The sequence below is a fragment of the Argentina silus genome (assembly GCF_951799395.1).
Source record: "Argentina silus genome assembly, chromosome: 17".
In the NCBI taxonomy this organism is placed as follows: domain Eukaryota; kingdom Metazoa; phylum Chordata; class Actinopteri; order Argentiniformes; family Argentinidae; genus Argentina; species Argentina silus.
In genome coordinates this window covers 16548439-16564922 of record NC_139671.1, presented here as the reverse complement: position 1 = coordinate 16564922, position 16484 = coordinate 16548439, and the positions used below count along the sequence as shown (strand labels likewise).

Below are 16484 nucleotides of genomic sequence, written 5' to 3'. Positions count from 1 at the left end.
ACCAGGAAGAGACTTCGAATATTCAAAATATAACTTTATTCATATCTACTTCCAAAACCAGAGGTTCTTCTGCTAGAATGTGTGTAGGCCTACAGTAAATACTGTGCAGTGAGTATTAACAGTTGTACAGTTTAGATGCATTTTCTTTATACATAAAATGCAATAAGCTGACTATAATTCAGTAGGCTACATCATTGGATTGGTAGAAAATATACCTATATATACCTATATAAATATACACAAATGTCCATACCCATTCCCATAAAAACAAATACATTATATTGATGTAACACATTGATATTCATCCACTGTTCTTCATATCTAGCATCCACAGTTATTCGTTTTTATTTGCATTTATATCACAATGCCGCCATCTAGCGGCGATTGATCAAAAGTCACTCTGAAGCAATTCAGCAGAAATGGTTACGGCTGTAATTGGCTTGTAGAGAGGGTGAAAGGATTGGTTTTATTTCATTGGCCATGTGTCAGGGTTCAGACAAATAAATGAAGACCTACACTTGCCCTGTATCCGCAAGGGTCGATAGTTCATTCAATCTAATTTCCCCTCAAGCTTTCCCCTCAATCGCTGTGGGCCAATTTGGCGCTTTCACTGTGGTGCGTAAAATGAATAAGCTATGCGTAAAAGTCAAGTTCTGACTGGTCTCAGTTGCAGCAGTCTTCATTAGTCACTGGTTGCCTGGCCACGACTTTACTTTGCTGCGCCGTCGGGTTTTTTTTAAGATCAGAGAGCAGAGAGTTTGGCGCCCACCTGGGGGGCTTCTGCGTATAGACCTCTTATCTGACGAATGCGCGCGGAACTTTGCCTCGCCCCGGGCAGCTTGTTGTTTAGAACACTCTGGCCCCGGGGGGTACTCAAATGTGACGGCATCCTTTGGGGTATCCTCTGTAGTTCGGAGCGACGGTTGCCATGGAGACGTTAAGCCACTCTATCGCAAAACCGCAGAACCCCTACTCAGGAAGGGGATGGGGGAAATGGGGGAGAGGGGGGCTGAAAGGAATTTCGAGAGGCTAGGCGTCCTTGTGACTGGGACTGTCTGAAGCGCGTTTAATGTGTCTCAATAAATGCGGTAGAACAAGTGAGAATCCGCCTTATAATTTCAGCATGGGTATCTACTAGTACTGCCGTAGGCCTATGTGAATGAATATCCCCAGTCTATCAACGCTGTTATACGCTCATAAGCCTAAGATCTTATAGGGCCTGTACCCGGTATTAGGTATGTTCCTCACTTGTGGCCTGATTGATTTTGTTTTCATGGAGCTCCCCAGCTAAAGCTTATAGCCTAAATCAAGGAATACAAATATATTACATTTATAATAGAGGCATATTCCTTAGCCACATATTTTCCAGATTCTATTAGGCCAACATAATGTCGACTAAAATTGTATTCTAATGGTCAATAATTAGTTGTGTAACCAGTCGACTCAGTCTCTTCCCAACACATGAACCTATTGCAAAGAATATAACCTACAGTAGTTGAATTTTATCTATACAACAGGAAGCAGTAACCTATTACACTTCTGATATTACTATCAGCAGGCCATAGCAGATAGTATTAGCAGGAAATCAGTGGTGTAGGTACTGTAGCACATTAGTGATCTGTGTGTCCACCTATGGTACCTTCCTGCAAGAGTATTGATAAGGCACACAACAAATGCAGACAAAGTGGATTATTTCTCAAATAGGTTGCTGTAAAAGGTAGGAAGCCTAGCTGTTGCCCGGATGTGGAGTCAGTCCCCGACATGTTGTCTTTGGAGTGGGTGTCCAGCTGTGTCAATCTCCGACATTCCAGTTTCAAAACAGGCCACGACCAGAGGGCTTAACATCAAGGTTGTGTTTAAACAGGTGTTTCTACTCACCCATGTCTCCCTCTCCTGAGTTGAGGAACATATTTAATTAATTTAAAAAAATGTATTCTCAAGTGGATATTAATGTGAGCACAGAATTATGAATCATTATTATGATATCTGTGCGTGTGCGCATTTTATATTGGGTAGGTTGTGTTAAGGAATTGTGCTGCAATACAATTGAAGTTGACTTATAGGTTTGACTGCATCAGTGGCTGTATATTGTTATATTTGATTAAAATGCACAGTGACACATACTCAATCCTCATAGGTTCTATAACATTACATTTCAATAAAGACGAAATGACGAAATGTAAAACAACACAAAAAATGCATTAAAGAGGTAAAGAGGTATTATGTGAAGAGGTATTATTATTTGATATCTAAGTGTTGTTTACTGTATGTCTGTTGAAAAATCAATATAGTGGGAATCAGTGTTGAGGGCAATGATGTGAAAGTCCAGTGTGTCTCCTCTCTGGTGTGTGTGTGTGTGTGTGTGTGAGTGTGTGTGTCTGTGTGTTTGTATGTGTCCATGCACTTTGTCCTAATGGCTGAGCTCTCATGGTCTGGGGAAAAATGATTAAAGGGTATTGATCTCAAATGTGAATCTCAGTCAAGCACTGAACCTATACAGTAGGGCTTACCTATCCTATCTAATCTCTCTCAATCAACCCCCTGTAGTGGTACTATCGAAACACCAACGTGCTTTTGTTCAGTTCTCTCTTATCTCCTCTTCTAAACCAGCCAGAGGTTTCAGTCAGCACGAGTGTTTCTAGCCTCTGGTTTGTTTGTTGTTCAAACTCCAACACAGGCGTGGCACCAGTTCTATGACCACACTCATAATTGGCTAGGGGTCTCCTCACCTTGTTCTTCTGTAACTTTCTGTCCACTCCTCTTCTTTTTAGGCTACCACTACCCCATTTCAGTGAACTTCTTCAATCTCCTATTAACTTTTAGGAGTCAGATCTGAGTTCTCCAATCCCTTTTACAAGCCTGAAACTCAACCATAAGGAAGGTTCTGTCGATGTGTTTACACAAGGGCAACATCTATCCGCTCGTAATGTCACTGTGGCCTCAAAGGCCTATGTGTATCAATGAGAAAGTGTGTGTGTGTGTGCGTGTGTTTGTGTGCCTCCTGTGTATTGTGTGTGTTTGTGTGTGTTTGTGTGGTTCCTCCCACACTTCCTGAGTTTCCTGGTAGGCAATGTGTGTGTGTGTGTGTGTGTTTTCCCTATCCCTGGTCATGCTAGCTCACATCCTGTTGCCCTGAGAGAAAGAGGGAGGATGCCACAGAAATCCCAGGATATGGAGAGGGGTCTTAACTATGGATATGACATAAAAACTGTATAATGCAGCATAACCAGATCATGATGCAATAGCCAGTCTTAAGAGCAAAATGACTTAACATACATCAGGCTGTGTTCTCCAAATTACATATCATGGAAATATATGGCAATTATTGGGTTATTCCTGTAGTTTAGTCACAGTTTCTGTTAGGCAACATTAAACTAGCATTTGATGAGATTAGGCATAATATTGTAACATAAACTCCTGAATTACGGTTAGGATGAAATGACTGTCAAGTGTGTTCACATCAAACACACTAGTTGACAAACCAGTAGCCTAAAGATCCTGTTTAAGGCTGTTCCAAACGTGCTCCAGGGTATTCAAGTATTCACATAGACAAATAGAAAAAAAACACAGATCATACATATCCTAAATGCCATATAGGCCTACTGCTTAAGCCACATTCTGCACACATTCTCATACAATTTCACTCTAATGAAGGCTATATTCATGGGAGAAAGTGTAATATTACTTTATCCCAATTTGAACGATTGGTTCAAGATAAATAAAATATAAAACGTAATAAAACATTGCTTACAATATATATAGATATATTTTTTAAGTTAAATCATTGCATAACCCCTTCCCTAGTAGGTTTAAGAAAATGCAGTTATTATACTATCATAATGTGTCAATTTGGCAAGAAAATCAACAAATTTAACGTGCAATAATGAAGTGCGACTCGCGACTGTTGCCAGAGTGGCCGATTTCGTTTGTTTTACAAGCAAGCACTCTCTTGCTTGCTCTCAACCGAAAATGCAAATAGCAAGGCATTAACGATTATAGGCTACGTTATCTGTTTGTGTGGGGGGTGGGGAGGGCGACCTACGGCTATTTTCCCCTAAATCGGTTTATGTTTAACGTGCCCTAACCGGAGACTGAATAAATTACCATACAGTGCTCGCCCTGTGAACAGTCTTTACATTACTAGTATGTACGTGCGAAGACGTGGATATTCTCGGTGACGCGGCGGTTACGGTTCCTCAACAGAATTTGTCCAACGAATTTTTACAACTGCTGTTTTTAACTGCTTTTAGTCATGTGATTGTAACGTAACCCGACCGGAAAACACCGACGACCATCGCCGCCAATGCTGCGTTTGAGAGGAACAGTGCAGCTGCGAGCCCAACGGACAAGTCCCCCGGTAACAAACAACAACACGTCAAACTCTACGGATTAAAGCGGAGTAGAAAGGTAAGGTTACCCGCACTTCGTTACTTTTCTTTTACCGATATAGCCTACATTGACGTAATTTGTACACAGTTTCACGAAATCGGTCACTTTGAAGTTGGAAGAAATGTATTCGGTGACCACCCCTTCCCCTTGTGTGTCCATTTCATGAGGCTCCGTTTATTTTCGCTAACGTTAGTAGTCGCCTAGGAGGGATGCTAGTCGGGTCAGAACATTGGTGGCGCGCTCCGAAGCTATCGTTATGGTTCCATCACGACCCGATGGACAATCATTAATATTGTTTTGCCCTGGCGTGGTTCTAAAGTAGACATACAAGCATAGGCGTCCACCTATCGGTTTTTAGAGGGTTATTTTTTGTTTAGGAGGAAAGCGTAGTGCGGAAGTGGTTCGGAGGCTGCGGGATATCTGTCCATTCCACGTGTCTACATTTAGGGGCGGCGCTTCCTTACAAACACATATGAACACATGGTACTTTGTTGCCAGATTATTAATTCTTGAATGACTGCCCTTACCAACGTTTTGTTTTCCGAGGCTATTATTTGGCAATACCGCGGATGCACAACTTGTAGAAGTCAACTGCGCAGAGCATACACAAATGCAGAGCACATCCGATCAGAATGTCTTTTTCTGATCATGCCCAGAGGTGTCAAACAGATGTGCCTTATTGTTTCATCCTCAATATTGTAGGATTCAATGCAGACTACATGTCACAGAAGACTTTGAATCAGCATTTTGGTTTCTTGGAGCTTGTATGGTTAAGGGCAATTTGTATTTGCGCCAAAATAAATCAACAACACAGGCCTGCTGGTATTCTTAGTCACTATCAATACAGTGACTGTGAGTCAAGATGTGTGTGTGTGTGTGTGTGTGTGAGAGAGTGTGTTTTGATGTGACAGGAGATTGTAGAACATATCACTATCTCAATCAGTAGAGAAGTTGAAAGAGAAGAGCCTTGCCTGAGGAATGTGTAGACATACATAAACCAGATCATGTGACAACTGGAAGCCTCCAGTCCCGTGGCAACCTTAAGGGTCAACAGCACTGGTCTTGTTGGACAAAACTCCCTGGGAGTCCGGGTTCAGAGGTCAAAGATCCAAAAGAGCCAAGTCACTAGTAGATTCTTGTATAAGGGTTATAAGCAGACTAGGCCTGCAGAGAAGCTCACCCAATACACCGTTGTTCTTTAGATCTCTCTCACTAATATAGTTCCACGTGATTGGCCAGAATGCCAGTTTGCATGCTCTCTAAGATACTACAGGCTCATAGATAAGATATTGAGTTGGTTAGGCCTACATTATCTATTTTGTTTAGCTTTTCTTTACCGAAATCTAGTCTAATTAGGCTAATTACTGTAGCCTTAATGTTCAGGCTTTTTAACCCTCTTCAAAATGGATCCAAGAGACCCGTCTCTCTAAATATAACCCATCCTCTGCATGTCCCATGGGATGGCAAGCGGTCTTTCGGGAGCTACAGACTAGAGGTCAATAAGAAAACCACACAGTCTGTCTCTCTTCCTACCAAACTCTTATATCGTTAAAGGCAGTTATACATAACAACCCCTTGAGATAATGTATTGTTAAACAGACTGCAAACTATTGATCATTATAATATAATATAATAATTATATTGTTGCAATATTTCATAAGAAAGAAACATTTATTTAAAGTGAAATAGCCTCCCATATATCCTACCTGAGTTGTACAAGGCCTATAGCCAAGCCTTTCAAAAATGAATTTAGGCTAGTTCTGAGTTAGTTTTATGGCAAATCAGATCAACATGTACATAGGAGGCTATTGTTCATGTCATGTGTCTCATTCAAGCCTTTATGCTTCAACCATCAGTTTTTCCCATAGTTACAAATCAATTTTAACAGAATTTTTCCACCTGCACCACCATGCCGGTGTTGTTCAATTATGAGAGTGTCTGTGTGATACAGAGCCGTTAAAACATCTCAGCCCCCCTCTCTGTGGCCGTGTTGTGGTCCCCTTCCAGAGAGGAAACCTGACTGTTGCGTCTCTGTGCCTTTGTGCAGTTTGAAGAATGGAGTTGGCCAACCATGGTCTTATCCTCCTGCAGCAGCTCAACTCTCAGAGGGAGTTTGGCTTCCTGTGCGACTGCACCGTGGCCATCGGAGACGTCTTCTTCAAAGCGCACAAAGCCGTTCTGGCGGCCTTCTCCAACTACTTCCGAATGCTGTTCATTCACCAGGACAGGTAACAGGCCGTGGCAGCAACGTCTTTACCTGTAGACTTCAATGCGCTCATTAGTGATTTATGTGGGAGTTTGTCAGTGTTGTTTCCTTACATTGTTGTTGCTTTCTTATGAATTTTCCTTCAGATATTTGTATTGAAGAGTGACATTAAAAAAAACTGTTCTAACTTTAACTCTCACACTACACGTATAAATAATAATTATTTTAAGGTAAAGTTGTGAATTAACACTGAGAACAGTATAACAATTTCATACTTTATTCACCTCATAGCATGGACAGCGCCATCTATTGCACATACTCTGGTACTATCACACTGTATAATGGGACATTACACACAACTTCAATGATTTATACCTTTGGACAGGGCAACAACCAGATTACCAGATTAACCAGAAATACATTACATAATATGAAGAAACAAAACTCCAAGCCGCAGCTTCATATTACTTGTCAGCCATAGAAAACTGATATTCCATATTGGCTGATGAAATCTTCTAAAACAGTTTTGAGGGTTCATAGGGGACTTTTGACCATTGTTTTGGATCCTTCATGTCTTAATTATCATCAGGTAGGTCCAAATCGGATTTGGGGTTTGAATTCTATTGAATATTATATGAATCCCACATAGTGGAAATGGCCAAATTGAGTACAATCACTTAGCTTATTTTTCAGGGATGAAACTATATTTTTCTGCAAAATAATGATACATGAATACTTATCTGTTTCTAACTCCAGAAACCATTTCGGAACAATCTGAGATGGTGGGTGTCATAGCTTGTTGATTTGACATGTAATGACCCATTGTTAAAGCAAGCATTTATCACCAACTCTATGGTAACTGTAATGTCTCTTTTCAGTGATTGCGTCCGCCTGAAGGCAGTGGACATCCAGCCAGACATCTTCAGCTACCTCCTCAACCTGATGTACACGGGCAAACTGGCCCCCCAGCTCATTGACCCAGCTCGACTAGAGCAGGGGGTCAAGTTCCTGCACGCCTACCCACTCATACAGGAGGCCAGCCTGGCCAGCCAGTCAACCTTATCCCACCAAGAGCCCATCCTTCCCCTCTCCACCTCCCTGTATGGCATTCAGATCGCCGACCAGCAGGTGGCGACGGCAGCCCGGCAGCCTGCCCGACGACAGCTCTCCTCGCCCTTCGACCTGGAACAACTCCCAGATGCAAAGTGTCTGTCCACATCTGCCATGGTGGCAGCATTTGCTAATTCATCCAAGCTAGCACTGTCGCCACAGGAGATGGAGGCTTCGACCAGCGGTTACAATCCCACATTTGAGGAGCAGCGAGCGGACACACGGATGGTAGACGGCCCCTCGGTTAACACCATCCTCCACGTGAAGCCCAGCATCATGAAGAGGAGTGCCTCTTTCAGGAAGCACTACTCCTGCCACCTGTGTGGCAGCCGCTTTAACCAGAGGAGCTTGCTGAGGGAGCACCTCCATCAGCACTCCCAGGCACTGCTCCCCCTGGTGGCTGAGCCCAGCGGTGAACACTCCCCAGTTTTCCTGGGAGGAGCATTCACACCAGAGATGGAGGAGGTCCTGAGGGGACGTGGGATCGGATCAGCTGCAAATATGGCAGTTGAGATACTAAGTGACAGCGAGCAAGCACCCCCCTCTGGCACCGCCATGGACTCTCCCAGGGCGGAGGTGACGACTTCTGGGTGGGCTGCAGGGTCACAATCCCAGGCCGACACCCCACCGCCATCTGACATCGCAGATATCGACAACCTTGAAAGCACTGACATTGACCGGGAAGTGAAGCGGCGGAAGTACGAATGCTCCACTTGTGGTCGCAAGTTCATCCAGAAGAGCCACTGGCGTGAGCACATGTACATCCACACGGGCAAACCCTACAAGTGCAGCGCCTGCGGCAAGAGCTTCTGCCGCGCCAACCAAGCCGCCCGCCACGTGTGCCTGAGCCAGGGTGCCGACGCCTACACCATGGTGGACCGGCAGAGCATGGAGCTTTGCGCCGCAGGGGACGACACCAGCCAAATGGAGGCGCTGTTCCTGGGCTCTGCGAGGCCCTACAAGTGCAACGTGTGTGAGACCACCTTTTCCAGCCCCAATGAGGTCATCAAACACCTGTGTTTCAGTCAGGGGGCGCTAGCCGGTCTGCAGGGGCAGGCAGGGGCAGGGCTGCTGCAGAGGGAGGAGTTTCCCAAAGACGAGGGCTCTGATTCGTCCAGCGCCGGCCCTCTACTAACGCCCATCAAAACGGAGCAAATATTAGTGGAGTAGCACTAGAATCATCTTTGCTCTCATTTATCTTTTTTTTTTTTTTTTTTTTTTCTTTGGTAAATTATGTTCAGTAGTTAAGCTTTAGTAAGTTGGGATGTGTACGTGTAGGATGTTTTCTTTTATATCTATTGAAAATGCTTCCTCATGTTTTTCTGTTTGTTCAAACAAGAGATGGCATTTTTCAGTAGAAACTGTTTTGCTGTTGAGCGTTATGCTATCAGCGAGACAGATGTAGGGGTCCATGCTATTTCTATTTTATACACAGGAAAAAAAAAACACACACACACAATGTCTCATGACATTGCCTGAAAACATCCATTTGTCCTGCTATGCCCATCTCACCTACGCCTTGGTATCTGTCACTGACCAGTTGCCAAAGTAACATGACTTCTGTATGTTTTACTCTGAAAATATGGTGAAGTTAGTTGAGTTCCTGTGAGACAGTATTTGTATGGCTAGCACTTTTTCAAAGTCTGTTTTGGTGCTTTAAATGTGCTCTGCTTTGGTATTATCTTCTCACATGGCTGTAACACAGTTGTTTCTGTTACTTTATTTAAAGTAGCCGTTGGTTGTGGTTGACAGGCTCACTTAACTTTTAGACAGGAACAGGAAGCTGAGAGAGTTCCGGAGGAAGTGATGTTCACTCGAGTCAGTCAGTGCTGATACCGGGGGAACAACACGCACTGTGAAGGGTGGTCCTAAGATGTGTATTTGCATATAGACTAGAGATGGCTTGTATGCCGTGTGGATGTAATCACCACATACTCTATGTAAAGGCGTTTGTTTTACCTACATTGAGTAATTGCTGGTGCAAGTCCCTGATTCATTCAGTATTTCGCCCATAGGCCTGGGTCTAGCCTGGTCCCAAATCAACCCTTTTCCCCACCCCTTAGATACTGCTTTAGGGCACCTCCTAGGTCTGAAATAACTGAATAGTTGAATGCAATATAGTGGAAATTCTCTACCATATTGTTTTTACACCTGTACAATAGTCATATCTTATAGGAGGCCATTAAGAAGTGACTAGGGAAGGGCGAATGAGGGCCTTTCACTATGGTGTGTTAGCTCTAGCTTAGCTTAGCAAGAGGTATATCCAGTATCAAGTATAGCTTATGTCTCCAGTTTATGTTTTCAGCAACCTTGGTGTAGCCCCAAGCAGAACATGCACCATGAAATATTACAATTCCATGGCTTAGTTTACTGCGCATCATTTTGAGCAGCCATTTTGTGATGTTAGCCTACTTTTTATGTTGTGTGCCAACCATGTGGGTATGTAACTTCCTATTGAAGCATAATTGCCATATAAGGGTTTATATATATATTTCTATATATATATATATATATAGATATATATATATATATAAGAAACGCAGGCCCATGGATAGGATTGTGTTGGTGACAACAGAGACCTCAAAGCAGGAGCAAACACTGTAGCTCTTTGTGTCATGTTTACAGTTGTGCCAATTTTGTATACTTTTTCTTTTCTTCTAAAATAGCTACTGTGCTATTTTTTTAAAAACACGTTTATGTTGTTCCTGTTAAAAAAATGACATTTTGATGCATACATACATTGAAGGGAGTTTTCAATCCTGTACAATATTGTACACCTTGCCAATTGATGATCATTTGCTTGATTTTGTTCTTAAAGCCCTTATTTTTGTGTTTGATATACCTTTCTAATTTTATATACAGTGCTATATTTACAAAGAATATTTTATATCACAAAGGTTGTATATTACTAATTGCTTTCAGTGTAGGAAATTATTGATTTTAGTTTAGTGAAGGTGTAAATATCTGTTGTCGATTTCTGTCCATGGAAGGCCTTGTGTTACTGAAGAAATGATAGTATTACTTTCTCTTTTTAATCTGCTGTCGTTTCATATTGCTGTACCCAGTTTGTGGTAAAGGTATGGTCTAGTTTAATTTCGGCCTCTAGACCCCCCCCTAGCTTCAGTGCTCACAGATCTACAGTATAAATGGCTGCATAGGTGCAAGCAATGTTACCGGGAGCTCCCATTTATACGCCAATTGGAGGCCTTAGTGTAGCCATCAACAAATTGCTTAGACCTATCCAGTCTACTCAGATCTGTGAGAGGCGGGGCCGAAATAGAACTGGACCTTTGAGTGAACACTAATGGTGGATCTCCATGTTCTACACACAGTTCAGTCACATTTCCATTAATTCAATTGACAAACTGTTAACCTCTTAAGCTGAATGCCTGATTTGACTGTGTTCCGTCCTAAAAAAAACAGACCCAAACTAAACTGCTTACAACATTAGAAATATGATGATCAGATGCAAAAGCAGGATGCCATTTGATAGGTAACACCTTGAAGTTTTGTGTGGATATGCTCAGATCATTGTTCAGAATAACATACTACACATGACAAGGAGATGAAGTAAACAATAATCTAATTAAAGCAGCACATTTGGGCCCAATTATTGGTCCATCCAGCTTAAGAGGTTTTAAGATGTTATATGATGTCCACAGTGAATGATGTGTGTTACATAGGGAAGGATTCTTATTTATCTCATGACACAAGGTTGTGTTTTATTCAGACATTGTGAAATGAATACTACTGAAGTGTACTTCTCCGAGCTCAACCTAGGCCTACATGTCTCTTCATCTGTCAAACTTAAAGGGGCAATCTGTAATTGGTACCTCAATTTTTGGATTAATGATATATAGCCATTGATTCTTGAAGAATTTATCTTTGAAATGCCTCATGAGCTTAGTTCAACTCTTACCCCATAAGAACAGAAAATATAAGCTTGTTTTATTCCATTGTCTGTAGAAAATGAAATTGTAAACACTGTATAGTTTCAAAACATGGTTAAAGCTATCATTTTGATCTCATGGATGGTCAGTCCTTAAATTCATTGCTCTGTCTATGAAATTGAGAGTGGTTACATTTCTCCAGCCCATCCCTCAGCTCTTTACCAAAAATGTATCGGGGCGTCCGCTTTGTTGTTGTTTGAATTACAGATTGCACCTTTAATATATAGTCCAAATTCTCCCTGAGCTCAAGTCTTAAAATGTTCAACCATATTGGTCGTAGATGTGAACTAACGGCTTATGTCTGTCTATTGTCTGTCAATGATAATATTTGTATTCATGCAAGTGGTTTGTCTTTTTCTATGTTGGGATATTTTTGGAAACACACGTTTCAGGGGTAATGGGGAGGGGGGAATGGGCGACGGAAAGTCCCATACCCATGATCCTCGAGTGCGCACAATGCCTCCCCCCAAAGCTGAGTTAAACGTCTACTGTGATATCTTGTGTGTTCTCAGGAACGTGAGTAGTATTCTGTGTAAATAATTACAAAAAAAAGTCTCTTTTACATTTTCACAGTGAAGAATGAACAATAAAAAAAGATGTTTTTCAGAATATTGGCTGTATTTTCTATTTGCATTACTGACTTTTTTGTGTGTGGAAAATAAGTGTCTTGTCATCTCTGCATTCAATTAAGACCCAGAATGTTTTGTGTTAGGAGTCCACAAGATATGCATGAGCTACAGCATTTATGATTTATGAGGTTATTCAATATTACAACTTGTCTATTCAATGAGAGTTTGGCTCAGAGAAGTCGCACTAGATCCAGGAAGTGTGACTGATAGTTATCCATGTTTTGAAAATGATGTACAAATTACTAATCAGTGCGATGCCAAAACATTTGTTTGCAATAAATAAGAGGATTCAGTCTTTGATCTTTCAAACATATTTTACACATGATGAGCTTATAAGCAATACCCTTGTGAATATTACCTCTGAAGTTTCTTGTCGTATTTACCCTGGATAACAGTGTTGAAAACAACTTCGCTCCAAGTCAGTCTCCCATATCTCAGTTTCTTGGTGTAGCTAAAATAACAAAAAGCACTTTAACACAACTTTATTGAAATGAACCTCAGTTGTACCATATGATGTTGAGTTACTCACCAAGAAACAGTACTCACCAGTATCAGTGTATGCACGAATGCATGAATTTTCTGCAGTGCACTGTGTGTGTGTGTCCTGCACCTACATAGTAATTCATTTCATATTTTTGGTGCATCCCTGATCATTAATGTAATTGTGGTCCAGGACCAGGTAGAAAGACATGGAAACTCAGTTATATGTTTTATAATGCTAGCTTTATTTTTGAATGAAATATAGACAAGTTTCTGTATCCATACTATCAACAGCCTGGAAAATACAAAAGACAGAATTAAGACCATGCTACAGGTACATTATATGCTGAATGCTTATAGGTTATTTGTTATTATTACAATATGATTTTTTTTAAGTACATAGGTATACAATTTGTACAAATGTTACCAGGTTCACAGTTAGATTGTGTTACAAAAAGCTTGGGAGGATCGAAGGTGGGGGGTGTCCAAACCATATGCAGTACAACAAGCAGCGAAAACAATTGTCTTTTATTTAATTCTGTATTTTTACTCCATTACATAAAGCCAACATTGTGGATGTGACGCATCCATAGTACAGTCAGTAAAGTGAAATGGTGACCAGACATAGTGGTCTGCTTCTCTCTCTCTCTACCTCTCTCTGTCTCACTGTCTCACTCTCTGTCTCTCTGTCTCTCTCTCTCCCTCTCTCTCTGTGTCTCTCTCTGTCTCTCTCTCTCTCTCATTTCTCATTGGTCACAGCTTTGTGAGGTGTAAGCCCTACCTTTTATGTCAATCATTGTGACATCATCGAGTTAAATAATAAGGAGGACAGAATGACTGACAGGTCAACTTTGTCAAATTTGATCAGGAAGAAGAGTGACCAGTTTTACCCATTCCTGAATTTTTGGTTTGGTTTAAAATAAGTAATCACTGGAACTTATCCACAACAACCCCTTGTTTCAAACTGTTCTCCCAAATAAAAACCACACAGTGGGGTTACAAACATGCCTTTCTCCCCATGTGAGCAGAAGGATTGGCATTTGCATGGCAAGCCACCCTAAATGAATCCCAAATTAGTATTGATCTCATTGGTAAATAAAGGTTGACTTCAAGACAAGTAAATCAGACTGACCCAGAATCAGGGATTTGAGTTCTCAGGGTCTAATTTGTTCCCTCGCATGCTCTGTCATGTGGGCAACAATGATTACTTATCCTAACTCAATTTGGCTTCAATACTAACAACAAAATAACCCTTTGTCTTTGTCTGGTACCATCTGATGTTAAGAGTTTGAAATTCAATCTCAAATCTCTCTGGTGCCAATTTGTGTCCCCTGTCTTGCAGCTGAGTGTCGTAAAATATCTGTTACACACCTACACATGATACAACGAGAAATATATGTGGAGTGTATGTTACAGCAAACAATGCTAATTCAAACATTTCATAAAATGCAAAAATTCCCAAACCCCCATCCAAACATTAACGCTAATCCACATAACATAAGTGAAAATAAAAACAGCCCTGATTCCACTGGGGAGTGTTGTAATATATGGACTGACAGAGAAGCACTACTTAGTATAGGCAGCAGAGGGCGCCAACAATCTATACCCTTCCCTGCTCACTAGAGTGGACAAGTAGTCACCAAACTGATACACTTGTTCGAAAGTGCTGTACACCACCTATATAGAAGTCATACACTTCAAAATACAAGACCATCTAACATTGTGAGATAGACATGTGTAACTCTGTTAGCCTCATGCTAGTGCATGCCTACCATTGCCCACTGCATATCACAAATTCAGTGTTTTCAGTGTTTCAAAGATTGAAATCCTTTAAACCTCATTCATCACAGTTCACCAAATACCTCTCTCACATTATCAACCCAGGGTGAGATAATAGTGTTTTATTGTATCTTTACACGATATTCAGAGACATATTTATATTTCAGAAGGCAACAACATGTTTTCACAGTCAGTTAGGCAGTGAAGATGTTCTTATCTACAGTATGAGCAGAAAATATATATCGGTAGGCTGAAGGGCGACAAGAAGTACATTGTGACAGAGAAAATGGTCAGAATTCCAAAAAGTGTTGCACTTCTACTTAGTATCACTTTCACGCCTTGCCTATTCACACCTAATCATCATCTGTAATCAATGATATCCTACACTGCCAATGAATTCACATCTGTACCATGTTTTGTTAGAATTTCTGCAATCCTCATCTTTGAATCTGAGTTTACACAGGCATGAGAAAATAGGGGGCACATATTCAATACAACGAGAAATAGAGGGAAACAAACGATCCAAGGAGGAAGGAGCGAGGATGAGAGAATACTTAAGATATAAATACAATATACAAGATAATGATTCTCCAACTCTTCGACCACACACACACACACACACTCTAACACACACACATACTATAACACACTCAGTGTGACAGGGCTTTTGCTGTAGGATAGGGGCGGGGCAAAGGAGGGAGGGGGGAAGGAGAGAGGGGTGGAGTCGTCGTTCAGTCACTCTGTTCGCTCTGGACAGGATGGGGCGGAGCTCAGTCTCAGTGTGTTTCCACAGAGCAGCCTCTCTCTCTCTCTCTCTCTCTCTCTCTTTCTCTCTACTCACTTCCTGGTCTCTGCATTGGTCTCCCAGGCATCCATCTCGTACCTACAGCTAAGGAAGAGAGAGGAAATCGTTAGTATGGGTGCCACAATGTGTTCAGTCTTCACCCTTGAAATAGGAACATTCAAAATCCTTGTATTATGAGGACAACAGAGTTTTTCTGCAGATGGATATTCTGGAGCTCTTGCTAAGATGTAATGCCTTGAACATAAGAGGTGACTTTACCCTGGCTACAAGAGAGTGGTCTTAAACAACTTGCCTGAGTGGAGAAACTGCTGACTCATATAACTCCCCAGCTAATGCAGAGAGCCACAACCCCCCCCCCCCCCCCCCCCCGCAAGCCCCCACTCCTCCTTTCTCCCCACCTCTCTGCACTCTCATTTCATCTCTCTCTCTCCTAGTTTGTTGTTATGACTCAGCATGTGCCCAGTGTGGGAAGTCCTGTTGCTACGCCAACGCTGCTGTAACTCACTGAGCTCTCTCCTCTTTTTATTTTCCCCCACTCTGCTTTGCTGCAGTGCTACATCATCGCTCATTTAATCATTTAGCAGAGGCCCACGCCCATCGCTCATACCTCCCTCCACCTCTCCTACCCTCATCCCTCCCTCCTCCTCTTTACCCTCCTCTCTTATCCTGTTTGATTCCTGGACTACAGTTGGACTAGGCCTAAGATACATAGACAGGAAAACATACATAATCACCACAGGATCATAGCAATCATCACTGTTATCTATCGACTAGCAAATGCAAGACTTATACCTTAAATGTACCTTAAGCTTACATCCAAATTCTAAGGCAGAATGAAACTCAAGCTCTGTCATGAATTGTTATTAAACCTACCAAATGTGTACTCTGACATGCTTCCTTGACTCCATATTGAGTCTCTCATGGAGAAAAACAGGGGAGGAGGAGTAGGGGGAGGAATCATAATCAGTCTGTCAGCACAAGTTCATCTGCCCCTCACATACACCGCTTCCCTTTAAGACCCCGGCCTACAAAGCAGGGGTCAACCACGACATTCCTGCTTTGATATCGAAGGTCCCCTGGTTACTCGTACCTTGAACAAAAGCTTTTTCATCTGGCCAGCCGGCAAAACCTCCCCA

At 41.9% G+C, this 16484-nt stretch overlaps 2 protein-coding genes across 4 annotated transcripts in view; one reads left to right on the top strand and one right to left on the bottom strand.

The window, feature by feature from the left end:
* Positions 1-4331: 4331 nt before the first annotated feature.
* zbtb2b (zinc finger and BTB domain containing 2b) lies at positions 4332-8875 on the top strand (the record flags this gene model as incomplete). The annotated part of the gene is made up of 3 exons (XM_083688896.1): positions 4332-4407; positions 6437-6617; positions 7474-8875. Exons 2-3 carry the CDS (start codon positions 6445-6447, stop codon positions 8873-8875), a joined length of 1575 nt encoding a protein of 524 aa, XP_083545022.1. The 5' UTR covers positions 4332-4407; positions 6437-6444.
* A 4119-nt stretch (positions 8876-12994) lies between these two features.
* akap12b (A kinase (PRKA) anchor protein 12b) overlaps positions 12995-16484 on the bottom strand; it is a 50320-nt gene continuing 46830 nt past the window's right edge. For all 3 annotated transcript variants that reach the window (XM_083689115.1, XM_083689116.1, XM_083689117.1), the window contains one exon: positions 12995-15432. The gene's annotated coding sequence lies outside the window, so the exon portion shown is untranslated. The remainder of the gene's footprint in view (positions 15433-16484) is intronic.